The sequence below is a fragment of the Pistacia vera genome, unplaced genomic scaffold (assembly GCF_008641045.1).
Source record: "Pistacia vera cultivar Batoury unplaced genomic scaffold, PisVer_v2 Contig104, whole genome shotgun sequence".
NCBI classification, from domain to species: domain Eukaryota; kingdom Viridiplantae; phylum Streptophyta; class Magnoliopsida; order Sapindales; family Anacardiaceae; genus Pistacia; species Pistacia vera.
The window spans coordinates 1559212-1582497 of record NW_022195071.1 but is presented as its reverse complement, the minus strand read 5'-3'; the positions used below and the strand labels follow the sequence as shown (position 1 = coordinate 1582497).

General features: G+C 32.6%; 1 protein-coding gene and 2 non-coding genes across 3 annotated transcripts; 1 reads left to right on the top strand and 2 right to left on the bottom strand.

Moving 5' to 3' along the window:
• The first annotated feature begins 3688 nt into the window (after positions 1–3688).
• LOC116124793 lies at positions 3689–6324 on the top strand. The gene is made up of 6 exons (XM_031410539.1): positions 3689–3806; positions 3934–4057; positions 4422–4671; positions 4782–4814; positions 5780–5905; positions 6028–6324. Exons 1-6 carry the CDS (start codon positions 3727–3729, stop codon positions 6147–6149), a joined length of 735 nt encoding a protein of 244 aa, XP_031266399.1. The 5' UTR covers positions 3689–3726; the 3' UTR covers positions 6150–6324.
• An 849-nt stretch (positions 6325–7173) lies between these two features.
• TRNAM-CAU lies at positions 7174–7260 on the bottom strand. Its single transcript is given in 2 exon segments — positions 7174–7209; positions 7223–7260. It is a non-coding gene; the product is annotated as a tRNA-Met (tRNA).
• A 7905-nt stretch (positions 7261–15165) lies between these two features.
• Positions 15166–15252, bottom strand: TRNAM-CAU. The gene is given in 2 exon segments: positions 15166–15201; positions 15215–15252. It is a non-coding gene; the product is annotated as a tRNA-Met (tRNA).
• Positions 15253–23286: the final 8034 nt, after the last annotated feature.

The following is a 23286-nucleotide window of genomic DNA, read 5'->3' as shown; positions in this document are numbered from 1 at the left end:
TAAGTCATCTTATATTACTTTATTACCATGTTTGGTTGTCAAATAATATAAGATACCGGTAATCTTCAAATACCAATAGTAACCAATATATGAGGTAATCTGATTACCTCAATTTTCTTAGGTATTCTAAGATTATCAGGAATATCTTTTTTTGTTACAATTTTATCCCTTATTAATAAAATTTTAGGACAATAATGCCCTTATTTTTAAATTTATTTACATGAATATGGCTTTTACTATTTCACCCCTAATTAATTAACTTTTTGGACAAAATTACCCTTGAATTCAAAACAAATTACAGCCCACCCAAGCCACCACCCCCAGCCACCTGTCGCCGGTAAACACCGTCGCGGCCAACCGCCGCCACTGTCGGAACGATGCACAGAAGGCCGAAAATGGTCGCTGTGCGCTGATATGGCCAGATCTAGCTGTAAAAGGCCAGATCCGTCATCGATTTGGTCGTCAACGGCCAGATCGATGGTCGTTAACAACCACGTCTGTGGCCGTTAACGGCCATCGATCTGGCCGTTAACGACCATCGATCTGGCCATCGACGACCAGATCTGTCAAGTCTGGCCATTTTCAACCAGATCTCTGGCTGGAAATGGCCAAACGGCGCACGGAGGCCATTTCCTGCCTTCCGCGCACTGTTAGGTTGCCAGGTGCCAATGGCTTGCAGTGGTTGCCGGCGGTCGGAAGTGGCTGGGTTGGTGGGGGTGCTTTGTTGATTTTTCAAACTTTTATTATGGGGTTGTTTTTGCTAAGTTTTTAAATGTAAGGGGGTTACAGCAATCCAAATAATAATAATAATAATAATATTAAAAAATAATATAATAATAATAATATTTAATTAGAGGACAATTCAGTAATTTAAATGACATACCCACCAATTTATTCCTCCCAGCCAAACATATTAATATAACATACTCACCAATTAACCAAACATATTTTCCTAAGGGTCTGCTTGGGAGTTTTTTTTTCACTGGTTTTAAGGGGTTTTTAATTAGACTGGTTTTGAGGTATTTAAAAACCATTACTTGCTAGATTTTTTATGGACTGGTTTTGACTAGTTTAAAAACCCCCCAAAACCAGTGTAGTGTATTTTTGAGGGGTTTATAAAACACCCCAAATCGAGGTGTTTTGGCTGGTTTAAAAAATTTATTCCAAAAAAACCCCTTTCCACTATTATTCATATACAATAATCCCTTTGCTAGTTTAAAAATTTCTTCAAACTCCATTCAATCTTCAACTTTTAGATCATTGTTACAATGCTTTTGAATCTTTTATCTTAGGCTTTCTAATCCTTCATTAGAGATATGAAGGTTTTTCTTTCTTCTTCATTTTTCCCTTCAACTTTTTGTTCTTTTAATCTGGTAAACTCCTCTACAGGCTGTATACAATTTAATTGCATTTCTTTACCAGTTGTTTTAAAAAATTACATGGTTTTTCCTCTATTTGATTCTTTCTATTTGCGTTTAGGTGATTGATTGAATCCTTGTCAGTTTGTTAAATAAAGATTGTTTTTTATGGCTTTGCTTCACTGATTGAAGAAAAGAACAAAAAACTGTTTTTTAGAAATGCTGTTGCGGTTGTTATATTGATAATTTGCGAAGTCCAACATTGTGGCAGCATATTTATTCTCTTAAAATGACAGATTTCGAATGATTGTGTGATGAATTAAATAATATACAATAAAAGAACTTACAAATAAATTAAACTTGGAAGGAACTTTGATACTAAGTATTGGTAATTGAAAAAAAAAAAACTCCCAAATACTAGTTGAAGTTTGAGTATTTTTATGGGCATATATGTAAATTTATCATTTTAAAAAACTATCAGAACAGCTGGAAAATAAACTCTCAAACACAGGTTTGGTGTTTTAAAAACCGCTACTAAAAACCCCTCAAACCCGTTACAGTGGTTTACTCTCAAAACCGCTACGATGGTTTACTCTCATAACCGCTACCATAAAACTCCCAAGCATACCCTAAAGATTCCCAGTAATCTTCAAGGTAATCTATCTTTCCAGTAATCCAATATTCTCAATAATCTAACATTCCCTGAACCAAACGCCCCCTAGGTTTAATCAAAGAGTAAACGACATTTTCCTGCCCAAGGTTTGGCGAATCTGCTTCCCACCCATGGTTTCATAAATTGCAGATTCTCACCCTTAAATTAACAAAAAATTGTTTAATCTAACAGTTAAAAGGGTAAAATTATCATTTCAAATATAAAAATTTCAAAATAACCCTTCACTTCTCAAATTTACCCCACTGGCGATTTCAGGCCATTCCGGCTTGTTCCCAATGCAGTCAACCCCTCCCAACACCACCATTACAATCCCCTCAACCCTCACATCAAAACCCCTAACCACTCCGCCTGATTGAACACCCTAATTGCCAGCCCCGGCTCTTAGTTTCAATCGGCATTTCATCCAAATTCCGACAGGTCCCACCATTGGAAACCACCCCCAACACCACCAATAGCATCATCGGCTCTCCCCACCAAAACGGCCAACATCGCCGATCAAAATTGTCTGCCAATCACCACTGCCTCTCCCTTAGGTTTTCGCATGTTGTCGCGCTTTTCCAGCCAAATTCCAGCACCTCGCCAAGTTGCACTTAAGTGGAAAAGTTAGGGGTTTTGGTGAGGAAGATAAGGGGATGCTAATGGTGGTGTCGGGGAGGTCCAATGGTGTCAGAATCAGGTTGGATTTTTGGCTTGGCCGGGATCTCCTGTGGGGGTTATTTGAGAGAAATTTGAGATGTGGGGGTTATTTTTAGAGAAAACTAACAGGGTTAATTTAAGGGTGGAAATCTGCAATTTATGAAACCATGGGTGGGAACTTGTAGATTCACCAAACCTTGGGTGGGAACATGTCGTTTACTCTTAATCAGATAACAAAACTTCTACTAAATTTCATAAATAACAGAAATTCTCTTACCGTTAGTGTATTGTTAGAATTTATAATTTGTTGGGTTAATAAATATTTACCATATTGTCCATCTACAATTTATTTTAACACAAAAAACTTAACGACAGTGAGAATTCTATGATTATTATAAACACATGGGGATTTTTGTTATTTAATTCTACTTCAAGGGGATTATTGTTATAGACCCTTTTAGAAATTAAATTTTTAGTTTCAATAACACTATTTATCCCAAAATTCTCATATATGTGTAATCTCAATAGGCGTTTAGATTTAAATAAAGTGATGAGTTAATGAATGACATGACATTACTGAGTGGGATAACACATCATTTGGGACATAAATTTTGAGATATTTTTTGAAATATGTAGTATTAAGTATTAACATAATTCGAATGCAAATTTTATTAAACTATACATTTAAATTATGTTTAATAAACTTTTTTAGTTTAACCTAATTTCAAAATTTTCAAGATAAATTTAATAAACTAGTGCTTATAATATAATAAAAATAAATATATATTTATATCCATGATTGATTAAAAAGATCATTTCAAAAATTTGAATGCATCGTTAACAAAATAGTCAGATAGGGGTTTAAAATATTTTTTATTTTGGGGATACACGCAATGACGCAAATAGTTTATAGCTTTACTGAAAAATGGTTAGCCAAAAATTTCGAATTTCTGGCGCCAAAACTTGAAGGGCAAAATGTTTTTTTCAAGCGGTTCGTCCCAACAAATTCCAATTTGGAGGCCTGAGATAAAAATAAAGTTTAAACGTTGAAGCATAGAAATGAAATCGAAGCCAATTGCAATTAGGGCTTTTGGCCAACGCTCTATTGCTTCAACACTCCTCTATCGTTCTTCGAATCCGTAAGTGACCCCGCCCCATCTTCCCTGTTTTAATTTATTGATCTTTTTATGAATTTTTTTTTTAATTTTCATATATTTTTATTAAAAAAATGTGACAATTTTCATTTCTGTGTGTGAAAATAATTAGTTTTAAAAATACTGAAGGAGATGTAAATGACAAATTAGCTGCTCAGAAAGCATCAAGCGTATCATTGTCAGATTTTCTTGATCGAAAGTTGCACAAAAGTTCTGTGCAACCTAAAACAATTCAGGTATTGCTTTTAACCCTAGTGGAAAAAAAAAAAAAAAAAAAAAAAAAAAAAATCAGATTCTGGGGTCTTATGTTTTAAATGAAATTATGCCTATTTGAATCAAATGGTTTAAAATTTTGCAAATGATATTAATTGAGTTTAGGTATTAGAACTACCTTTTATTTTATAGCAGAGAAAACCCTCCATATTTTGTTTACAAAAAAATTGATTTTGTGATAAATTAATCCAATTATTGGAATTTGACATGGCTTAGTGCAAGATTTAGATTTTTCTTTGCCTTTTTGAAATGCATATTAGCAAACCAGCAAGCATTGCTGTAATTTTTATGTGTATTTAAGGAAGTTTTGGTACTAAATCTTGACAGGGAAAGTCGAGTCCCTTTTCGACACCAGTGGGTCTGAGAAATGCTGGTGGCAACACTGATGGACAAATGGGGATTAAGAAAGAGGTGGAAGAAGAGGTAAAAAATGTTCTTGATAAAGAGATTCTTGAACAGTTCAAGCATACTGGTAATGAAAAAGGAGAGGCCATGGGCTCCTGTAGCGTTGGTGAAGTTGAAATTTCTAATGTAGATAATGTGAAAGAATCGAAAAAGAGAAGGAACCCATTTGAAGGTATATAATTCCCATTTTGATCACTCTAGGCAGTTGTTCTCAGTTCTTACCCTTTTCCTTCCTAATCATTACTAATTGCTGATTTACTCTGTTGTGCTTCTATAAATCAGATGCATTCAGCTCAAAGAAGCCAATAATCTCAGGTAAGTGTCCTGGCTGTTTGTTACTCTCTGTCTCAGAACTACTAAGTAAGTCGACATAGAATAATGTTCCATGAAGTGTGTAAAAAGCTAAAAAGTTGATGGAAATGGCACAGTAATTTGCACGAGGTTGCTTGCAGAAAAGCAAGTAGATGAGTTGAATGAATTTTAGTTAAGATTATGTTACGGGATCAAGAACAATAATTTAATACTCTTTCTTGCTTAGCAAAAGGGACTTTCACTTCTTAGTCGTGACTACTTTTCATGCACTTAATCTTACGTATCTATTGTATTTTGAGTCTTCATGTTTGATTTGTTCGTGCCTCAACTCTCAGGATCAAGGAAAGAGGATGAACATTTTTAAGGCAAATTTTGTTTTTGTCCTTGCTTATTTGGTACTAAGTATTGGGATTGATTGAATATTTTAAAGTTTTACCAATGCCCAACATGGACATTCTGATATGTGTTTGCTAAGGAACTTCAATGTATTTGAGATGTGTATCATTATCAACGGGGTACATTTGTTTGTCAAGTACTTCCTAATTGTTTCATCTGTCTCCTATGTGAAAACCAGTACCAGATCAATCTGATTTGGGCATAATCTAAATTATGTCATTAGCTGCAGCAATTCAAGGTTGTAACAAGAGAGAGAGGCGCTACCTATAGCAGAGTGCAGAAAGTCGTTGAGTCTATTTCTGGTTAGAATTTGAGAGAATGCAATAAGTGAAAAAAGAACTTAAGATACCATGTGTGAGAATATATCTGGTTCCGAATTTTCTTTCTGAACTACATGATGATAAGATACACAATTATGTTTGTTTATGATGTTTAACATCTCTTATGGCAGGACCTAAAGTAGTTGGTAAATGAGGCAACCTGGCCATATCAATTGCTTGGTGCTTGTCAGTCGATAATCTAGTTTATGTCCTGGGTTCTGAATTTAACCAATTTTATGCATGGATTTCCAGGTGCAGATGAGAAGCATACAACTCGAAAGCCTTTTGTAGTTCTGGGAGATGATTCAAAGTGGAACCGAAAAGGAAGGGAAAAGAGCTCAATAAGCAACAAGAAACCAAGACCTTCCTATAACCACTGTTAGTAATAATGTTCCGTTAAAAAAACAACTGGAGTCATTTTTTGTTCTCTTTTAAACTCATTTACCTTATGTTTTGTGATTATTAACAACACATTCTGACTGGTAATTCTCTGCTAGCAGATGCTAACGGTAGAGGCTGGTGGGACTGTGACATGGAAGGTGTTGATGATGAAGAAGTGGGATTTGGTCAAGTGTGGGAAGGTGTTGGCTCTACCACATTTGGAGGAATAGAATGGCACTGATTTTGGTTCCGTAATAAGTGTTTTGTGTAGATGAAAATGCTTCTAGTTCTTTAGGTAATCTCTGATGGTGTTTTGATAAGCTTCTGTATTAAACATTAGTGATTAAAAATCATTATTAGGAAGTGATGTTGCTAGTGAATTATTAACTGATCAGTGATATGCATCACCTGTTGTTTACCAGTTGATCTCATTTTTAGATATATTTTCTTAATCTGAGGGCCACTTTGGAGCAATGTCATGAACCTCTAGGAGTTGGACACAAGTACACAACTACGCTAGTTGCAGTGTCAACTCCCTTGGGCATTATTTCTGAAAAATTGAAAAGTAAATTTGTTGACGTTTGATTTCGACATTGACTTCACACATGTAAAGTGTTAAGTGGGTTTTAGAAATTACACGTGAGTGATTGTGAGAGTTGAGTATGATGCAGAGATGATATATGTTTGAAGAAACATAAATGGAAGATTGACGAGAGGGATTTTTATAATGGTTCGGATGCTTAAAACGAATTATATATTTACTGTTATTTTATTACTTTCTGACTCTTTTTCTGATATTATCTGTAAGGTATATAAAAATAGAGTAATGCTTTATTTGTCGAGAAAAATAATGATTGAGGCTCACATTTGTGCTCATCTCTTATATATCAAGCCTTTTCATTTCATAAAAAAAAGTTGTTATTTTATACACCTTTGAATTTAACGAGTGTTTTTACAAGTTGTTTAAACACATGAAAAACTCTCATTCATTGTAATCCTTTATTTTGATAAAAATAGGACATGTGTTATATACTATTTCTTTGAAACGGTTTAGATTTTGACAATTAATATCACTTTACCTTTAAGTATTTGTTAAACTCTGATCGGTGATACTGACATTAATTAGTATTTTTGGTATAACAAAATTTAACCATTTACCTAAACGCATCTATGTCTTACTATTAAATATCAGAATTTTTTCTAAAACTTTCAGTTACTTCTCTTTACGGTTAACGTTCTTAACAAGAAAAACAAGAGACAAAAATTGGGGTGAGAGAGGCTCGAACTCTCGACCTCAGGATCACTCAGAAAAGCTATGAGACCTACGCGCTAGCCAACTGCGCCACCACCCCGTTGATGCTAATATGACCAAATTCCTAATAAAAGAATACTTAGGGGAATGATACCACTTTCTTAGTGATTAAGTTTTTTTATAATCCACCTTAAGAGATAAGTTAACTTTAATAGAGATGGGCAAGGGACTGGTCCTTGCGGGCCAGGCCTGGGCCCGTTTGGACTGGTCCCAAATGGGACCAGTCACTCATGGGCCTGGGACCGGGCCTGGGCCCGCAAGGGACCAGTCCCAAATGGGACCAGTCACTCATGGGCCTGGGACGGTCCCAGGCCCATGAGAAAAACCAAGACCCGGACCAGGCCCTAGGCCTGGTCGAGACTGGTCCCATGGGCCCAGGACCGTCCTAGACTAGTCCCATGGGCTTGGATAATTTCATTTTTCCCCTTATTTTTTTTATATTTTGGGGGCAAAACAAAATTTTATAGGGGGTTTTTAGTATTTTTTAGGGGTAAATTTATAAATTTTTTGGACCTAGAAGATTTTTTTTTTTTTTATAAATTTTATAAAATTTCATTTTAACCCTCGTAATTTATTTTATTTAAAATTAATATGGGGTTTTGTTGTTTTCAGGGACTATATTGAAAAAATACAAAAGAATTGGGCCTAGGCCTGGGACCGGTCCCAGGCCCGGGCCTTGGAAGGGCCCAATGGAGGGCCCGGGCCCTCCTCTTTAGGCCTGGTCCCGTTTTGGGACCAGGCCTCCTAGGACCGTTCCTCTCAAGGATCGGTCCTAGGACCGGGTTTTGGAGCTGGGCTTTTGGGCCGATCCCAAATGCCCAGCTCTATGTGTAATCTCAATAGGTTTTAGATTTAAATAAAGTGATGAGTTAATGAATGACATGACATTACTGAGTGGGATAACACATCATTTGGGACATAAATTTTGAGATATTTTTTGAAATATGTAGTATTAAGTATTAACATAATTCGAATGCAAATTTTATTAACTATACATTTAAATTATGTTTAATAAACTTTTTTAGTTTAACCTAATTTCAAAATTTTCAGATAAATTTAATAAACTAGTGCTTATAATATAATAAAATATATATATTTATATCCATGATTGATTAAAAAGATCATTTCAAAATTTGAATGCATCGTTAACAAAATAGTCAACTAGGGGTTTAAAAATTTTTTATTTTGGGATACACGCAATGACGCAAATAGTTTATAGCTTTACTGAAAAATGTTTAGCCAAAAATTTCGAATTTCTGGCGCCAAAACTTGAAGGGCAAAATGTTTTTTTCAAGCGGTTCGTCCCAACAAATTCCAATTTGGAGGCCTGAGATAAAAAATATTTTAAACGTTGAAGCATAGAAATGAAATCGAAGCCACTTGCAATTAGGGCTTTTGGCCAACGCTCTATTGCTTCAACACTCCTCTATCGTTCTTCGAATCCGTAAGTGACCCCGCCCCATCTTCCCTGTTTTAATTTATTGATCTTTTTATGAATTTTTTTTTAATTTTCATATATTTTTATTAAAAAATGTGACATTTTTTTCATTTCTGTGTGTGAAAATAATTAGTTTTAAATACTGAAGGAGATGTAAATGACAAATTAGCTGCTCAAAAGCATCAAGCGTATCATTGTCAGATTTTCTTGATCGAAAGTTGCACAAAAGTTCTGTGCAACCTAAAACAATTCAGGTATTGCTTTAAACCCTAGTGGAAAAAAAAAATCAGATTCTGGGGTCTTATGTTTTAAATGAAATTATGCCATTTGAATCAAATGGTTTAAAATTTTGCAAATGATATTAATTGAGTTTAGATTAGAACTACCTTTTATTTTATGCAGAGAAAACCCTCCACATTTTGTTTACAAAAATTTGATTTTGTGATAAATTAATCCAATTATTGGAATTTGACATGGCTTAGTGCAGATTTAGATTTTTCTTTGCCTTTTTGAAATGCATATTAGCAAACCAGCAAGCATTGCTGTAATTTTTATGTGTATTTAAGGAAGTTTTGGTACTAAATCTTGACAGGGAAAGTCGAGTCCCTTTTCGACACCATGGGTCTGAGAAATGCTGGTGGCAACACTGATGGACAAATGGGGATTAAGAAAGGTGGAAGAGAGGTAAAAAATGTTCTTGATAAGAGATTCTTGAACAGTTCAAGCATACTGGTAGTGAAAAAGGAGAGGCCATGTGCTCCTGTAGCGTTGGTGAAGTTGAATTTCTAATGTAGATATGTGAAAGAATCGAAAAAGAGAAGGAACCCTTTGAAGGTATAATTCCCATTTTGATCACTCTGGCAGTTGTTCTCAGTTCTTACCTTTTCCTTCCTAATCATTACTAATTGCTGATTTACTCTGTTGTGCTTCTATAAATCAATGCATTCAGCTCAAAGAAGCCAATAATCTCAGGTAAGTGCCCTGGCTGTTTGTTACTCTCTGTCTCAGAACTACTAAGTAAGTCGACATAGAATAAGGTTCCCAACATTGTGGCAGCATATTTATTCTCTTAAAATGACAGATTTCGAATGATTGTGTGATGAATTAAATAATATACAATAAAAGAACTTACAAATAAATTAAACTTGGAAGGAACTTTGATACTAAGTATTGGTAATTGAAAAAAAAAAAACTCCCAAATACTAGTTGAAGTTTGAGTATTTTTATGGGCATATATGTAAATTTATCATTTTAAAAAACTATCAGAACAGCTGGAAAATAAACTCTCAAACACAGGTTTGGTGTTTTAAAAACCGCTACTAAAAACCCCTCAAACCCGTTACAGTGGTTTACTCTCAAAACCGCTACGATGGTTTACTCTCATAACCGCTACCATAAAACTCCCAAGCATACCCTAAAGATTCCCAGTAATCTTCAAGGTAATCTATCTTTCCAGTAATCCAATATTCTCAATAATCTAACATTCCCTGAACCAAACGCCCCCTAGGTTTAATCAAAGAGTAAACGACATTTTCCTGCCCAAGGTTTGGCGAATCTGCTTCCCACCCATGGTTTCATAAATTGCAGATTCTCACCCTTAAATTAACAAAAAATTGTTTAATCTAACAGTTAAAAGGGTAAAATTATCATTTCAAATATAAAAATTTCAAAATAACCCTTCACTTCTCAAATTTACCCCACTGGCGATTTCAGGCCATTCCGGCTTGTTCCCAATGCAGTCAACCCCTCCCAACACCACCATTACAATCCCCTCAACCCTCACATCAAAACCCCTAACCACTCCGCCTGATTGAACACCCTAATTGCCAGCCCCGGCTCTTAGTTTCAATCGGCATTTCATCCAAATTCCGACAGGTCCCACCATTGGAAACCACCCCCAACACCACCAATAGCATCATCGGCTCTCCCCACCAAAACGGCCAACATCGCCGATCAAAATTGTCTGCCAATCACCACTGCCTCTCCCTTAGGTTTTCGCATGTTGTCGCGCTTTTCCAGCCAAATTCCAGCACCTCGCCAAGTTGCACTTAAGTGGAAAAGTTAGGGGTTTTGGTGAGGAAGATAAGGGGATGCTAATGGTGGTGTCGGGGAGGTCCAATGGTGTCAGAATCAGGTTGGATTTTTGGCTTGGCCGGGATCTCCTGTGGGGGTTATTTGAGAGAAATTTGAGATGTGGGGGTTATTTTTAGAGAAAACTAACAGGGTTAATTTAAGGGTGGAAATCTGCAATTTATGAAACCATGGGTGGGAACTTGTAGATTCACCAAACCTTGGGTGGGAACATGTCGTTTACTCTTAATCAGATAACAAAACTTCTACTAAATTTCATAAATAACGGAAATTCTCTTACCGTTAGTGTATTGTTAGAATTTATAATTTGTTGGGTTAATAAATATTTACCATATTGTCCATCTACAATTTATTTTAACACAAAAAACTTAACGACAGTGAGAATTCTATGATTATTATAAACACATGGGGATTTTTGTTATTTAATTCTACTTCAAGGGGATTATTGTTATAAACCCTTTTAGAAATTAAATTTTTAGTTTCAATAACACTATTTATCCCAAAATTCTTCATATATGTGTTAATCTCAATAGGCGTTTAGATTTAAATAAAGTGATGAGTTAATGAATGACATGACATTACTAGTGGGATAACACATCATTTGGGACATAATTTTGAGATATTTTTTGAAATATGTAGTATTAGTATTAACATAATTCGAATCAAATTTTATTAACTATACATTTAAATTATGTTTAATAAACTTTTTAGTTTAACCAATTTCAAAATTTTCAGATAAATTTAATAAACTAGTGCTTATAATATAATAAATAAATAATATTTATATCCATGATTGTTAAAAGATCATTTCAAAATTTGATGCATCGTTAACAAAATAGTCAGATAGGGGTTTAAAATATTTTTTATTTTGGGATACACGCAATGACGCAAATAGTTTATAGCTTTACTGAAAAATGGTTAGCCAAAAATTTCGAATTTCTGGCGCCAAAACTTGAAGGGCAAAATGTTTTTTTCAAGCGGTTCGTCCCAACAAATTCCAATTTGGAGGCCTGAGATAAAAATAAAGTTTAACGTTGAAGCATAGAAATGAAATCGAAGCCAACTGCAATTAGGGCTTTTGGCCAACGCTCTTTGCTTCAACACTCCTCTATCGTTCTTCGAATCCGTAAGTGACCCCGTCCCATCTCCCTGTTTAATTTATTGATCTTTTATGAATTTTTTTTTAATTTTCATATATCGTTATTAAAAAAATGTGACAATTTTCATTTCTGTGTGTGAAAATAATTAGTTTTAAGAACTGAAGGAGATGTAAATGACAAATTAGCTGCTCAGAAGCATCAACGTATCATTGTCAGATTTTCTTGATCGAAAGTTGCACAAAAGTTCTGTGCAACCTAAACAATTCGTATTGCTTTAACCCTAGTGGAAAAAAAAAAAAAAAAAAAAAAATCAGATTCTGGGGTTTATGTTTTAAATGAAATTATGCCTATTTGAATCAAATGTTTAAATTTTGCAAATGATATTAATTGAGTTTAGGTATAGAACTACCTTTTATTTTATAGCAGAGAAAACCCTCCATATTTTGTTTACAAAAAATTGATTTTGTGATAATTAATCCAATTATTGGAATTTGACATGGCTTAGTGCAAGATTTAGATTTTTCTTTGCCTTTTTGAAATGCATATTAGCAAACCAGCAAGCATTGCTGTAATTTTTATGTGTATTTAAGGAAGTTTTGGTACTAAATCTTGACAGGGAAGTCGAGTCCCTTTTCGACACCATGGTCTGAGAAATGCTTGTGGGAAACACTGTGGACAAATGGGGATTAAGAAAGAGGCGGAAGAAGAGGTAAAAAATGTTCTTGATAAAGAGATTCTTGAACAGTTCAAGCATACTGGTATGAAAAAGGAAGGCCATGTGCCCTGTAGCGTTGGTGGTTGAATTTCTAATGTAGATAATGTGAAAGATCGAAAAAGAGAAGGAACCCATTTGAAGGATATAATTCCCATTTTGATCCCTCTGGGCAGTTGTTCTCAGTTCTTACCCTTTTCCTTCCTAATCATTACTAATTGCTGATTTACTCTGTTGTGCTTCTATATCAGATGCTTCAGCTCAAAGAAGCCATAATCTCAGGTAAGTGTCCTGGCTGTTTGTTACTCTCTGTCTCAGAACACTAAGTAAGTCGACATAGAATAATGTTCCATGAAGTGTGAAAAAGCTAAAAGTTGATGGAATGGCACAGTAATTTGCAGAGGTTGCTTGCAGAAAAGCAAGTAGATGGTTGAATGAATTTTAGTTAAGATTATGTTACGGGATCAAGAACAATAATTTAATACTCTTCTTGCTTAGCAAAAGGGACTTTCACTTCTTAGTCGTGACCTTTTCATGCACTTAATCTTACGTATCTATTGTATTTTGAGTCTCAGGTTTGATTTTTCGTGCCTCAACTCTCAGGATCAAGGAAAGAGGATGAACATTTTTAAGGCAAATTTTGTTTTTGTCCTTGCTTATTGGTACTAAGTATTGGGATTGATTGAATATTTTAAAGTTTTACCAATGCCCAACATGGACATTCTGATATGTGTTTGCTAAGGAACTTCAATGTATTTGAGATGTGTATCATTACAACGGGTACATTTGTTTGTCAAGTACTTCCTAATTGTTTCATCTGTCTCCTATGTGAAAACCGTACCAGATCAATCTGATTGGGGCATAATCTAAATTATGTCATTAGCTGCATTCAAGGTTGTAACAAGAGAGAGAGGCGCTACCTATAGCAGAGTGCAAAAGTCGTTGATTCTATTTCTGGTTAGAATTTGAGAGAATGCAATAAGTGAAAAAAGAACTTAAGATACCATGTGTGAGAATATATCTGGTTCCGAATTTTCTTTCTGAACTACATGATGATAAGATACACAATTATGTTTGTTTATGATGTTTAACATCTCTTATGGCAGGACCTAAAGTAGTTGGTAACTAAGGCAACCTGGCCATATCAATTGCTTGGTGCTTGTCAGTCGATAATCTAGTTTATGTCCTGGTTCTGAATTTAACCAATTTTATGCATGGTTTCCAGTGCAGATAAAGCATACAACTCGAAGCCTTTTGTAGTTCTGGGAGATGATTCAAAGTGGAACCGAAAAGGAAGGGAAAAGAGCTCAATAAGCACAGAAACCAAGACCTTCCTATAACCACTGTTAGTAATAATGCTCCTTTAAGGAAAAAACTCGAGTCATTTTTTGTTCTCCTTTAAACTCATTTACCTTATGTTTGTGATATTAACAACACATTCTGACTGTATATCTCTGCTACAGATCTAACGTAGAGGCTGGTGGACTGTGACATGGAAGGTGTTGATGATGAAGAAGTGGGGTTTGGTCAAGTGTGGGAAGGTGTTGGCTCTACCACATTTGGAGGAATAGAATGGCACTGATTTTGGTTCCGTAATAAGTGTTTTGTGTAGATGAAAATGCTTCTAGTTCTTTAGGTAATCTCTGATGGTGTTTTGATAAGCTTCTGTATTAAACATTAGTGATTAAAAATCATATTAGGAAGTGATGTTGCTAGTGAATTATTAACTGATCAGTGATATGCATCACCTTGGTTTACAGTTGATCTCATTTTGATATATTTTCTTAATCTGAGGGCCACTTTGAGCAATGTCATGAACCTTTAGGAGTTGCACACAAGTACACAACTACTCTAGTTGCAGTGTCAACTCCCTTGGGCATTATTTCTGAAAAATTGAAAAGTAAATTTGTTAATGTTTGATTTTGACACTGACTTCACACGTGCAAAGTGTTAAGTAGGTTTTAAAAATTACACGTGAGTGATTGTGAGAGTTGATTATGGTGCAGAGATGATATATATTTGAAGAAACATAAATGGAAGATTGACAAGAGGGATTTTTATAATAGTTCGGATGCTTAAAATGAATTTTGTATTTACTGTTATTTTATTATTCTCTGACTCTTTTTCTGATATTATCTATAAGGTGTATAAAAATAGAGTAATGTTTTATTTATTGAGAAAAATAATGATTGAGGCTCACATTTGTGCTCATCTCTTATATATCAAGCCTCCTCATTTCATAAAAAAAGTTGTTATTTTATACACCTTTGAATTTAACGTAGCAAGTATTTTTATAAATTGTCTGAACACATAGAAAACTCTCATTCATTCTAATCCTTTATTTTGATAAAGATAGGACATGTGTTATATAATATTCCTTTGAAACGATTTGGGTTTTGACAATTAATATCACTTTAACTTTAAATGCTTGTTAAACTCTAATTGGTAGTACTAATATCAATGTGTATTTTTGGTATGACAAAATTTAACCATTTACCTAAACGCATCTATATCTTACTATTAAATATCAGAATTTTTTAAAAAACTTTCAGTTACTTCTCTTTACGGTTAATGTTCTTAACAAGAAAAACAAGAAACAAAAATTGGGGTGAGAGAGGCTCGAACTCTCGACCTCAGGATCACTCAGAACAGCTATGAGACCTACGCGCTAGCCCACTGCGCCACCACCCCTTTCATGCTAATGTGACCAAATTACTAATAAAAAAATACTTAGGGGAATGATACCACTTTCTTAGTGATTAAGTTTTTTTATAATCCACCTTAAGAGATAAGTTAACTTTAAAGCACACCCACGAAAATATAGTAAAGACCTCTTTTGACTAGAAATTGTGTCTACTGTTTAATTTAGAAGATTTTGTAATTTTGTTTTGTTTATAATGAGTCATGACTTAATATAAAAGCATAACTGTTTTTGCTTTGTATTTTTTATTTGTTTTTTTCTTCTTTTTTAACTTTGTTAAAGTAGTGGCAAAGTCAAATCAGATTCCAAAGAGTAAGTCGGTAGCGTACTGTCTTCTTCTCCCATGGTAGTGTATCTAATTAAGATTTCTGTGTTCCCTTCACACTTACACCTTCTGCAGTTTTATTTGACAAAATAATGTGACAACCCAAAAAAACAAAAAAAAAAGGAAATTTCTTGAGAGATGTACCAAAATCTTTTAAATCGTCGCCCTGCCTGACCACTAAACAATACCAGTGTTCATCTTCTACATTTGTAAGCTTAAAACCATCAGAATCTAGTAAAACAATTTATTGGACTTCTGGGCTCAGCCCAAACTGGGCACCTATATTATAATATCTTTCTGAAAAGTCCAAATATTTCGATAACATTCAGTGAACGAATATTTACCTACTTTGTATTCAACTTCAGCTTACTTAAAATGACTATATGAAGAAACTAAAACTTAAAATTTACTAATATAAAAGATGTGACAATAACTTTCATTTAAAGTAAAAAATTATAACCTAACAATTCTGGTCAAAGAATTTTCTTTTTAACATAGAAGCATAATTTGTATTAATTTATTATACATTTTGTTAATGGTAGAACTGTAGAGGAGTGGTGGGATTCCATGACATATAAAAGGGATGGTTGTTCTTAAGCTTAATTTATTTCAATCCGTTGATGACAAGGAATAGCACAACTCTTCATTATCCCACATTAAGTGACTTTTAAGAGAATAAATACTCAATAATGCCTTAAGCAAAATAAAGCATCTTTTTTCCTGGCCCTTCATATTTTAATTTTTAGGCATTACGTAATTAATATGGAGAGCATCACGTGGACAAAAAGATAGAAACTTCCATTTGAGAATTAGAATATCTAAAATAATGAGTGGAAGGTATAAATGAATATTAATCACTTGCAAACACTAGTCGTATTTGAGTAACTATAAACCACATACAAATCAATAAAAATATCGATCACATACAATCCAATGAACGTGGTAAATATCAATTTTATTTACTACTTACCATCAAGAGTAGTAAATATAGCAATCTTTATAAATCATTATTGGGTGGTTTGATAGTAAAAGAACAAAAGAAAGTTCTATGAATTTCTGAATTCAAGTTTCTCTAAACACTAATATGGGTGGCTATTAGAGGTTTTACCCGACCAACAGTTCCAGGACCTTGAGAAATTAATTGAGATGCACTGGACTAAACACCTTTGGTGATAATATCTATAAAAGTGGAAATTATAAGTGGTGTAACTTATTCTTTTACCACGTGCATATACAATATGTGGTTAAACACGTGTGGTCAGTAACTCTTTATGTTATAGTGGTATCTCCTAATAAAAGTTCTTAATGGATTTACTTTTCTTTTGAAAAGTCCTATTAAATGAGGAATATAGTCAGATGCAAGGAAAACTAATTCTCCAAGAAATCAACAACTAAAAAAAAAAAAGCCTTAAAAGGGAATTACAACCATTATAGAGCAATAGGGGCTATCACTTGGATTCCTCAAAAGAGGGTGTCTCCATAAGTGTGAGTACGTAATTGTAAATCTCTATAAGGTTTGCATGTGTGAGCTAAGAGGAACTTTGTTGAGTGAGAGAGAGATTAGAGAATATGCTTGTTTATTATTCTTAAAATGCTAGAATTTGGCAACATCTTAATTATTTTTTTAAATTGTAATTTTTTTAATAAATGTTAATTTTAAACTTTTAGTTTGGAGTGAAATTAAAATTTTAAATGAATTACTAAATTTAAGTAAACATTTAATTATATTCCATAAATTATCTAATATAATATTATACAAATACCATATAAAGATGTGCAACAAATATGGCGGCAAAACTTTGTCTAGTTTTAGCCATATTATAGTTACACAAAATTCAATGAGTTTCCAGTTAACTAAATATGATATATTACACAAAATTCGGATAATTCATATAAAGTTAATGAATTTAGTTTGATTTGATTAATTAAGAATAATATTGATTGCCCATTTATGCTGCATAAGAATTGTCATTTTCAAATTAAATAAATGCCATATAACTGAAGTATCCAAAATTCTGGATTGAGTAAAGGATGATGGTTTATTGAACAAAGATTATAGTGGAGCACACATCCAACCCTTCAATGATGTTTAACGCGTAGACGTAGTTGTCAAACCATGGCGCTTTTCAATCGTGTTTGTATTTCAATTCAAATTATTCAATCTACCACTCATTCATTGTCACTTCCCTCTCATCTTAATTTAAAATATGGAGAATGATTGAAACAATATATAATTTGGATTAGATATACTTACTAAAATTAGGGTTTGTTACACTATTTCATATATAAATTTTTGGAAGGAATTTTAGGACATATGAAAATTCAGAAATTTAATAGAGAAAGCAATCTAGAATAGATTGAATTTTGACGTCGATTCAAACTCTCTTTTCCTTTTGTATTGTTGAAACAAAATTTTTATGTGAGAGTTGAAACTCCAAAGGGAGAATGAGAATTTTGTTGATAAAAGATTGAACTGATTTTCCTTAAAGACGGAAAATTCGGCCAACTTATAACTCTAAACTTTAATATTTATAATAATAGTATTGGTATATGTAAATATAAGTTGTAATATATTTTTTATTACTATTGCAAATATTGTTTTTCATATGGCAAAAATCATTAGATAATTGTGATTTTTGTAATTTATAAATGATTAAATGATACATAATTAATCAACTTACAAAATTAGTGATAAAATTGGAATTCAATCTGGTGAGAGTATGTTATTCAATTATTTGAATTTAGGATAAACCATATATTAGTGATAAAATGCGAAAAAGTGTGAGGTGGATGGGCAGAGATTGGAAGATGATGAGAATCATGATAATTGATACACATTAATGATTTGGAAATCACCGGGTACTTGTTTAGTTGTAAAGCTAGGTGATTAATGAGTGTTCAATCATTAATTAAAGCCGTCTCCTTTCTTATTTGGCTTTAAATACTGGAACTCGATAAGACTCGTATTTGTAAAGATTAACAAATGGAACATTATTTGATACGTGATTGGCTTCATTAAAAAACGAAATTGAGTAATAATTTGAAATCCTATCTGCTACTTGCGTCTGCATATAAACGAATTGATAATTTGAAGTCAAAGTCAATGCATTTTATTTGCATGAATCACGTGATTCAAAGTTCAAAAATTAGGTTTATATTAAATGCACTCTATTACTATATATATATATATATATACATATATGTTAAGAGAGTCTTCAAAATGATGATCATAATCTCTTCAAATATGATCATCATATTATTTATGCTGTAACAGTCAATAACATAAATTGTTATGTTCTCTCTTTCTAAACAGTCAATCATGGCCACTAAAGTACTAAATGATGACTTTATTTATGTATGGTCTATAGATAAGTCTATTACAGTCACAATACAATATGAGTGCGTTTGGTTTAGTATTTTGGATAGGATTTTGGGGATAGTATTGGGTTATTGGATAGGGGAGTATTACGAGGTAAATTTTAAAAATTTGTAAAAAAACCCTTAGGTTTATTAATTTAATTAAAGACCCTAACAGATAAAATGATAAAAACACCCCCACCACCTGTAGTGCCAGATTCCGGCCACCACCGCTGGAATCTGGCCGAAATTTTTTTTTACGGCACAGACCGATCGGATCTGTGCTGTAACACGTCGTTATGGCCTTTTCCGGCCAGATCCATGGTGGATCTGGCCGGAAAAGGCCAGATCTACGGTCTGTTATGGACGTCGATGGCCGGAAAAGGCCAAATGACGGCCATTTCTTTGGTCTTCGCTGAAGGCCAGATCTGGCCTTTTCTGGCTAGATCCGTGGTGGATCTAGCCGGAAAAGGCCACATTGGTGAACTTCCAGCCATTTCTGGTCGGAAGTTAGGCCGTTGTACAGATTCCGGCTATCACCGACGGTGGTTGCCAGAATCTGACAAGTTGGGTTGATGGGGGTGTTTTTATTAATTTTTAAACTTTTTTTCAGGGGGTATTTAGTGAAATTAATAACCTTATGGGGTCTAAAAGTAATTAAAAAAATAAGATAATATTTCTGGAATAATGTGCCAAACATTATTTGGAGAATAGGATCCAGAATATGGATAAAAATACTAAGCCAAACATAGTGTATGATATTTCTATTATTTTGAATGAAATAATTAATTAAATATTAGTTTTTGGAATAATTTCGAAAGGGCATTTGATACTTGGTTTGAATAATATTAATAACGTTTCATATCTTGACTTTCACAAGCCACTTCCAAATATTAGGGATGAAAGAGATAATTTAAATTTTGTAACTTTTTTGTTTTTGACATTTAAAATTATTTGCAATAAAATAATATATAATATGAAACAATTTTATAGATGGAAATGCTAAAAACCAATAAACTATATAACAAATTGGATTCAGAAAGAAATAAATAAATCATTTTCCTATTGGACATCTATAACAAATATATATATATATATAGGGCCAAAATAGTTTGATTTTTAAATTGTTGTTATTATTAAAAAGGTTAAAAAAACAAAAAAAATCATATGGCATAATAATTCTCATTCTTAATTTTACAAGATTATATGTGAAAGAGTATTGCAAAATCTCCCAAATAATTAAGGGTGCGTTTGGTTTATTATTTTGGATAAGATTTTGGGAATAATATTGGGTAGTTGGATAGGGGAGTATTACGAGATAAAAATTAAAAATTTATGAAAAAGCCCCTAGGTTTGCTAATTTAATTAAACACCCTAATATATAAAATGACAAAAACACTCCTACCACCTGCAGTGCCAGATTCTGGCCACCACCGTCGGAATCTGACCAAAAAATCGTGTTACGACATAGACTGGTTGGATCTGTGTCGTAACGCGTCGTTATGGTTTTTTTCGACCAGATCCGTGGTGGATTTGGCCAAAAAAGGTCAAATCTATAACCTATCGATGATAGCCTGAATCTGACAAGTATGGGTTGCGGAAGTGTTTTTGCTAATTTTTAAACATTTAACCTTTCATGTTGTCGGCTTCTCTTTTTTTTTTCGAACTTAACTACTTGTGCTGCCTCCTTTGATTTTGAATTTTCTCTATTGTCGGTGGCGTTTTTGGGTCCAGTTTGAGTGGCTAGCGTGGCCTGGCAGTGGAAATTATTTACCACAAACGCACGCGCCTCATCATGATTGTATTCACCCAACCCAGCCCACTCTATAAAGTTCTATTTCTCTAATTACGTAAAATAAAATAAATAAGGATATTCATTAATTTTTTTTTCAGGGGTGTATTAATAATTATAAGGGATTTTTAATAATTTTCAAAAATATTGAATATACACTTAAGATTAAACAATCCCACAAACAAGTGTATGAAATAATATAAAAACGAAAATATGACAAAAATATCTTAATAATCAAGAAATATAATGGGGTTGAGTATCTTTTCATTGGTGTGAGAGTAGATCACCTTAAAGTTAAACTTCAATTAGTTTGGTTTCATTGGATATCTGATAACCAATTCAGAAAATATCCAACCAACTAATTGAAACAAATAAAGATATTGGATTTGAATGATTTGATTGGATTTTCTTTACTAATGTTATTTTTTAAAATTTTTTGATTTTAATTTATTATTATTATTATTTATAAAAATACTACGATGATAATTTAATTTCACAACTTTTTCTTATAACTATAATATGATAATAGAATCGACACTATAACATCAACTACAGACTTTAACTAAACAGGAATAATTGTTTTCTAAAGACAAACGTCCGTATACATGCATACCAATTACCAATTTACCATTACCATCTTGATTCTTGTAGCCCAGCCAGCAGACTTCAAACGGCGCGCATGACCTACACTAACTAAGATCCATTTTAGATTCTCTAATTATATTATTCTATTTCTATCCAATGATTTATTCCATCATATTTTTTTTTCTTCTAAATCTCCCTTTTAAACACTCATCAAATCAATGGTATTAATTGTATTAATACCCAAAAGTACCATAATAAATGTTTATCTAAATTATGATATCCTTTTGGGTAACATACCTAATTTAAAAACAGATATATACGTTATTAATGAAAACTTAGTCAGTGTATTAACTCATTAGTTTGATTCCAAAATATTAAAAACCCTTAGAAATATCAAATATTCCTTTATAAAATATAAAAAATCTTGATAAAGGAATACTTAATATTTTTTTAATAAGACGGTGTCATATGGAAAAGGGTTAATAATGAATTTTAAAAAAAAATAAAAAATTATCGATAAATTTTTATGTTAAAATAAACTATAAGAGGGCAGTTGGATAAATATTTATTATAATAAACTATAAGAGGACAGTTAGATAAATATTTATTAATCAAGTATATTATATAGTAAAACCTCTCTATAGAGATACTCTATATAGGAATAAACTCTATATAGTTATAAAAAATTCTAGTCTCAATTTGAGATAGTTATAAATAAGATTAAACTCCATATTATAATAAGTTATAATTTTTCTAATGAAAGTTGTATCTACATAGTAGTAATTATCTGTATATTACAAATAAGTATATGTTAAGTTACATTAAATGTTTAAAATGAAATAAAATATTTATCTAAAATTATTTGGGACAATGATTTATGCTTTAAAGTTGTTACCACATCTTTTACTTTACGAATACGTAATATCTCGCTAGATTGGACACCTTTTTGTTGATGCAAAAGTATTTTTAGCTTCTCAAGCATGTTTAGAGTTTCATAGCAAGAAACTTTTTGTATTTCCGTATTATCATCTTTAGGATTATTTCTTGTCTCTTCTTGTCTAATTACAACAATAATTTCTTCTTTGGTTAAAGTATATACGATTTGTTGTACATTTGGATAATCGAAAAAGACATTAATATCTATTTGATTAGTATAATAAAGATGTCGAATCTGATCCCTCAGTTCAGCAATGATTCTTTTATTCTCCTCATCCACTTCATTTGACACTGGAGGTCTTAATTTTGCAGTGCTTAAAACCATTGGTAATTGTCTGTGACTTTATATTAATTGACCATGCATCAACTGCATTTACAGTTCCATCAATGACACTTATCTTTGCTGGTTCCAAGATACGATCTTCTATCCATTTTAAAAGTAGGCAATTTAAACACAGAATTGAATTTCTAATACTCATAAAATATAAATTGAAATGTTAATACTATACTACTAAAACATGAATTATAAAATAAGATTTTAAAATAATAATTTTTGTAACTATACTTCCATTAAGTTATAACCTCTTAATAGTAATAAAATTAGTTAGTCCCATTATTATGACTACAGAGAGATTTTACTTTAACTTCTAATGAGATATTAATAAAAAAAAAAATTGAATAATTTCTATATTTTTAGAAGAAATTTTATTATTTAATTAAATGATATTAATAAAAAAAAAATTGAATAATTTCTATATTTTTAGAAGAAATTTTATTATTTAATTAAATAAAATTAAAACCGGCGGATAAATGTAATAAATGCATGAAAACGTAAATGGAAAATAAAAAAAGGCAAGCTGTTACACGTCAGAAAAACAAAAAAGAGAAAAAGTCCCACTACGACAAAAATGTAGATTAGCCAAGCGCCATCACATTCACGCATCATTTAAAACTTTAATTTAATTGTTTTTTTTGAAAAAAATAAATAAAGAAATAAAGAAACACACAGAAAGGGCAAGGCTACGCAAA